General features: G+C 39.5%; 1 protein-coding gene across 1 annotated transcript in view; it reads right to left on the bottom strand.

Moving 5' to 3' along the window:
* Window positions 1-4,709, bottom strand: part of LOC109467380 (MARVEL domain-containing protein 1-like) — a 5,310-nt gene extending 601 nt beyond the window's left edge. The window contains exons 1-3 of the mRNA XM_019765321.1: window positions 4,467-4,709; window positions 1,120-1,293; window positions 375-500 (exon numbers count right to left, since the gene is read on the bottom strand). Coding sequence (XP_019620880.1) covers window positions 375-500; window positions 1,120-1,293; window positions 4,467-4,601 — 435 coding nt within the window. The 5' untranslated portion in view covers window positions 4,602-4,709. The remainder of the gene's footprint in view (window positions 1-374; window positions 501-1,119; window positions 1,294-4,466) is intronic.
* Window positions 4,710-6,121: the final 1,412 nt, after the last annotated feature.

Here is a 6,121-nt window from a genome sequence, read left to right as displayed (position 1 = left end):
CTTTTTTGATGGTTTTGTGTCGCGGCAAGACATAACAGACAGACAGACAGACAGATGGAAAGACAGACGTACAGTACAGAGATAGAGACAGACAGACATACAAACAGGCAGACAGATAGATAGAGACAGACAGACTTACAGACAGACAGGCAGGCAGGCAGACAGACAGACAGGGACACTAACAGGTATACAGACAGGCAGGCAGAGACACATGCAGTCAGACAGAGAGACAAACAAACAAACAAACAGACAGACAGACAGACAGAAAGAGACACATGGAGACAGACAGACAGACAGACAGAGAGAGAGACAAACAAACAAACAGACAGACAGAAAGACAGACAAACAAACAAACAGACAGACAGATCCCTTACCGAAGCGGCACTGTAGGTGCTGTTGTACCAGGCCGCCCAGACAGTAGACCTGTTCCCGGTAGAGGCGGACACCACACAGGCCGCGATAAAATACATCAGGGTCACTCCCGCGTGATAACAGAACTCCTGTCAGGAAGAGGACATGTACATCAGGATGATATGTACAGCTAAGTACGGTCGACATCAGTATAAATGTATGGCAGTAACAGCATATGTATAGCTGGACGTACCAACCACTAATTAAAAATATAAGTATATCTATAGCTAATACCAGCTTTAAGAAAAGAACAAGAAATAGTCATGCCTTCAACTCAGAGTTATCAACCAAGAATTGAGGTGTTCAAAAACTCGCATTTTCCAAGAACAATCAAATATAGAGTGGAACTCTCTGCCACCAAGCACAGTTGGGGCATTATCATCAAAAAACTTTAAAAAACTCCTGCAAAGATCGGGTGTAACTGGTCGTTCGTTGTATAACATTCTAGCTGCCGCCGCACCGCGTGCCTGCAAAGCTATGGTGTGTTACAACTACTGTTACTACTACTACTACTACTACTACTACTACTTCTACCAATTAACTACGTCAGTAATAAATGACATTGTTAATGATAATTCAAAATCTTTGATTGGTGATGAATTAACAACACATTGAATCCACAGCTATTCGTGATAGATTCTTAAGTTCTGCTGTCCCATAAACCGTAGGCAGCGACAAGAAAACGAACTTTAAGTGACGTTGACTCACAATGAACGGCCACGGCAGAGCAGACAGCGGTGCCTTGGAGTGCAGGGTTAGTACGTGAACTAACAACAGAAGAATCGTAGTCAGCCAGGCCGTCACTTCCACAAACATGACGAAGTTCTCCCCGCAGCAGTAGCCTGATGACGCGATACACACCCAGGCGATGAAACCTAGGAACTGGAAAGAAAAAAAAAAAAGAACAAAATAGTTTAAAAAGTAGAAAGGTAACATTGGCAAAGAAAATGCATAATGTTTACCTTCGCATACAGTATGATATGTTAATTCTTACTTAAACACTTTTGATCGATAGATAGGGTTAGACAGATAGATAGGGTTAGGGTCTAAATCCTTCCTGCTATAAAATTGCAACATGATGTAACCCAACACCAGTTACCATGGTGACAGACGTCTGGTTCAGGTCATTGACCTTAATTGTTTGGAGAAGAAGAAGAAGAGGAAACAAAGCAAAAACAAGGAGAAGTCGTAGACATCGTCCCTCCATGAAATAGCTTGTTATTTTGTAATCTTTTGGTGTATTTTAATAGAGATATTATGAGTCAAACTTTGTTTTTATCAGCAGAATGATAGATGTCTATAGATGTCTATCCTTTAAGAATTTTGTTGTGGCACTTCGTATTGGAAGAGGTTGCCTATATTTATTTATTCATGTGCAGGCAATTAGTGTCTTGTTACCATGGTTTGTTTGAGGTCAATTACCTCTCAAGCACAACATATTAACAAACCACAGATGACCCAGTTCCCTGCTGAATGACCGATTAAAGATAAGATATATTTCCTGCAGAGGTAAAAATAGATTGGCCTGACCTGCCAGCTGGAGGTATAAACAAAAACACTCTGTACCAATTTGGGGTCAAACAGGCCATCCTATTATGAAATAGGGGTGAAAATGTGAAAATCCTTTTAAATAAGCAATGCAAATCTACGACAACCTGCTAATGCACGCTAAAACGCAAAGACAATCAGCGTCTACCCACATACCAAAAATGATCGCCAACCATCCACCGGGTTCTGAGATCATTCAACGCAAACAATCTGACATTGAGATAGCAATTCCGGTTCAAAGCAAACAGCTGGGGGGCCCAAATTTACATCACTAAACCATTGTAACCACAACTACATGCTACCTTAGCATCGCACACACAGACCATAACGTGCCAACAATAGAATAAAAAAATTAAACTGCAGTACCAAGGTCAATCACCAGGTGCTCAAAGTCAACCTACACAATCTCCAAGGCCCCATCCATCAATCTGCCAAATATCGTACAATTCCTTCTCACCGATCTTCAGATATCAGACCAAACATGAAACGGAGTAAAAACAATACCCCCCATTTACATGGAGGGTAACAATATGTTTTCCTGCATGCGAAGGAAAACATAACAAAAACCACGATGGTTTAATAAAGAAGCACGCTTAAGAAAGATTTGGGCTTTCAAAACAAATTGCTTCGTTCATCCAATACAACTAAGTACCCTTTGTTACAAGGGAACATAGGTGGAATAGGGCCTTATATCCCTATCGCGCACAAAAAGGCTTACTAGTAGAGCTGTGTACCGGTACGCAGTACCGATACTGTACCGGAAAAATTGATTAGGTACAGGTCCAAAATACCTAATCCCTCAGTACCGGTACTGTACCTAAACAATTTCACACCAATTTTATGCCTATTTGTGACCTCAAATGTGTAAATAGCTGGTTAACAATGGGTCCCTGTGTAAGGACACTGTGTTCATGAAAACAAAAACACTTAGTTTTGCCTATATTTTATCTGAGCATTCGCCATAAACAAAGAAGAAACCTTAACTATCAAGTTTATTTATGTTTTTTTGTTATTGAAGGAGTTCAGAAGACCATATAAATTGGTCGAATTGTTCAGGTACAGGTTCAGGTCCGGACCTGTACCTAAACCTGTGTACCTGTACCTGTACCTGTACCTAAAATTTGTTTAGGTACACAGCTCTACTTACTAGTAGATACTGCATATGCACCGGGTATTCATGAGGACTTTTGAAGTTTTGAGATGGGCAATGAAAAGCGACGTCTAACGCCTGTCGTGATAAGTGCACCCATAACTAGTCGGATCCGGAGGCGTGGTCTATGTCAATAGATCGGCGAAGTAACGCTCAACTAACCAATCATTATTAGGGCCTTATCATTCTATCTATCAATGTATTTGGGCTACTTCCCGTATCTATTTACAGATTAAAGTCAGGATATTTCTGAGCACCTTACCAGTGTGTAACAGGTGTATTATTTTATACCATATGGGCCGAAGAGATAAATATTGTAACGTTACAAACCACAAGAGACTTAGAAATGCGTATGCAATGTATATCCACATAGAAACACGTTTTTTTGTGTACGTAAGTTATTGTAATGATCTAGCTAGTTCTGTACATTGTTTCTGTTGGTTCCCTTCAAGCTTTAAAGCTAGTGTTAACTTTCCTCGTTGCCTTTTTGTGTACCAGTCAAAAGATTCTATATACATAACGTCACAGTCTAGAAATACGGACTGTACAAGGTGTCAGAACATTTTTTTAAAACCCGACACCTCCCCCCCTCCCAAGCAGTTTTCTGTTTTCAAGCACGACAATGTTCTATTGCTTAGGCCACACCAATTTAATTTGTTGGTTCTCGGATTCGCCTCTTCGTTTTTTTCTGATTTGCAAAAAAAAAAATTGATTCTGGTCCTGAATCAACTGAAAAATGCTCATGTTTTGCCCCCCAACAGTTGAGGAAAGTCCTTTTCTTCCTAGTTGTTACAGTTTTCCCATCTATCATTGCAGTGGTTTGATTAAAAGTTCAAAATTCAATGTTTAAATTTTAACACAGCCTTTTGTGTTGACTTCATGGCTCATTTTGTAGCATTTAAGCCTATAATAGGATGCCTAGACCTGTTTTTATTTTTATTTTTTTTCGCCCTGTCGCTTCATATTTTTTCTGAAAAAATCCGAGAACCAACAAATTAAATTGGTGTGGCCTTAAGTGTTAAATCCAGATCCTTAGATTGCTATTCAGCGTCAATGCGGTGAGAAATATGGTCCCAGTCTAGGTTTGTCTAGCCACAATCTCAACCTATGACCTCGAAAAACCTGACATTCTTTAAAGTCGTTCTTCCAGTTTAACGCCTTAGGCTATATTGACTATCTGCATACAAGACACGTTCCAACGTTAAGAATCTGTGCAAAATAAACACTCAAAACTAAAAACACACACCTTTCTGTTCCGTACCTACAATACTACTGCCGTTTTGCGTATCTGAAATTATAAGATCTACAAGTTTATACGAAATATAACTGAAGTACATGAGTATAAGTGTGTACGTACCAGTTCTATAATTTTTAGGATGCCAGGGAAGGTTTTGATGTATTCGACGTCGATAACAGGGGCAGACACCATGGTGGCTGTTGTCGGAGCGTAAGCTTGTGGGGCCTCGACTGCCTCTGCCGGGGTGTCACCCATGTTTGACTTAGAACTGTTGACTTCAGGCAAACTCTGACGACAAGAAACAAACTCTAGCCAGCGCCCTGACTACACACTTGTCGAGACAACGCGGAACGTATACTCATGGGAGTGTGACGGAATAAACCATTATGTTTAATAGGTTCTAAAGTCTTATAGTCATTTTTATAACCACATCAATAAAGCAGATATCACAGCTCTAATCTTCTTGAAATTATTCTAGAACAGTATTTAATATAAACTACATTTAACATCATCCCTAACGTGGGAATACGACAGCTTTTGTTAAATAAAGACTAAAATTCCACCCCTATATTTAAAATGTATAATTGCGCTGGGTATCCCAAAGCGTTGGGCGTTAACTCAAGTTATTTTGCATCTAATTATTAACAAGAAAAGCCTTTAGATATCAATGAGGCTGTAGCAGCTTTCAGTTCTCCAAGTGTTCACGTATAAACGATCCAACAGCTATATTTCTTTGGCATTTAGAACCTTCAATTGAAGGGCCTGTGATGTATCTATTATCCGCTAGGTGTCCCCATTTCACAGCTAGTTAGCCAGGGTCTTTTTGATGTCTATCTACTTGTAGTATTTTTGTTGCACATCACACACACAAAAAGTTACAAAAAAGTAACGTTAGGCCATAGCAAGTAAATTTTATGGATGACATCCTCCGCAGACTCCAAATCTAATGCGAGCGGGCGAAAAAAAAAAACAAGGCAGGCCGAAAAAAACAAGGTTCCTACAATGTAAAATTTTGACTCAATCATGGTACAAATGGTTTTGATTCAGTGGGAACATCACGTATACACAGCCACCATCACATATTACTTCACCAAAGTAAGAAACAAAACATTAAATCAGAGCCTTTTTTTGTCTCCTCTCTTCATAGTTATCTGCCATCCACCTTCCTGCATGGCAACAGACATCTTTGTGCATTTTTGGCATGTTGACCACTGTCAGAACGCAAAAAAATTTTTTTTTTTTTCCCAAAATCAGGCAAAAATTAATGCGCGCGCTGATGTCATCCATAAAAATTACTTGCTGTGGCCTTAGGTGGTTTGCTGAATTTTCCAAGATGGGAGTGTCTTTTCAATATCTAGGTTACTCTTCTTAGAGTCGATTAACTTGGAAGGAGAGAGAGAATGAGAGATAGAGAGAGAGAGGGAGAGAAAGACTGAATCCCAATGATTGTATAAACAAAGTATTTTATTGTTAGAACCACAAACATCATACCCAATGGCACCTCAACATGTAAAAATACACTTTTCCCTTAATAGTTCATTAGTTATTAACAACAGTTTCACCCAACACTATGCAAGGCACACATGGCAAGTAAAAAGGCTAGCTCTAGATCTTAGCACCGTGAACTAGTCATAAGGTCATGTTGATTTGATTATATGGATGACATCTTCTGGGAACCCCAAAACTGATGTGCGCATGCGAATAAAAAAAAGTTTGGCCCCCCAAAAAGTTGCTTTCGTTATGAAATCTACATGGTTTTGAAGGTTGAACAAATG

This window comes from Branchiostoma belcheri, unplaced genomic scaffold, assembly GCF_001625305.1.
Source record: "Branchiostoma belcheri isolate BF01 breed outbred unplaced genomic scaffold, Haploidv18h27 scaffold18, whole genome shotgun sequence".
NCBI classification, from domain to species: domain Eukaryota; kingdom Metazoa; phylum Chordata; class Leptocardii; order Amphioxiformes; family Branchiostomatidae; genus Branchiostoma; species Branchiostoma belcheri.
The sequence above is the reverse complement of the archived record's forward strand: the minus strand, read 5'-3'. Positions and strand labels throughout refer to the sequence as shown.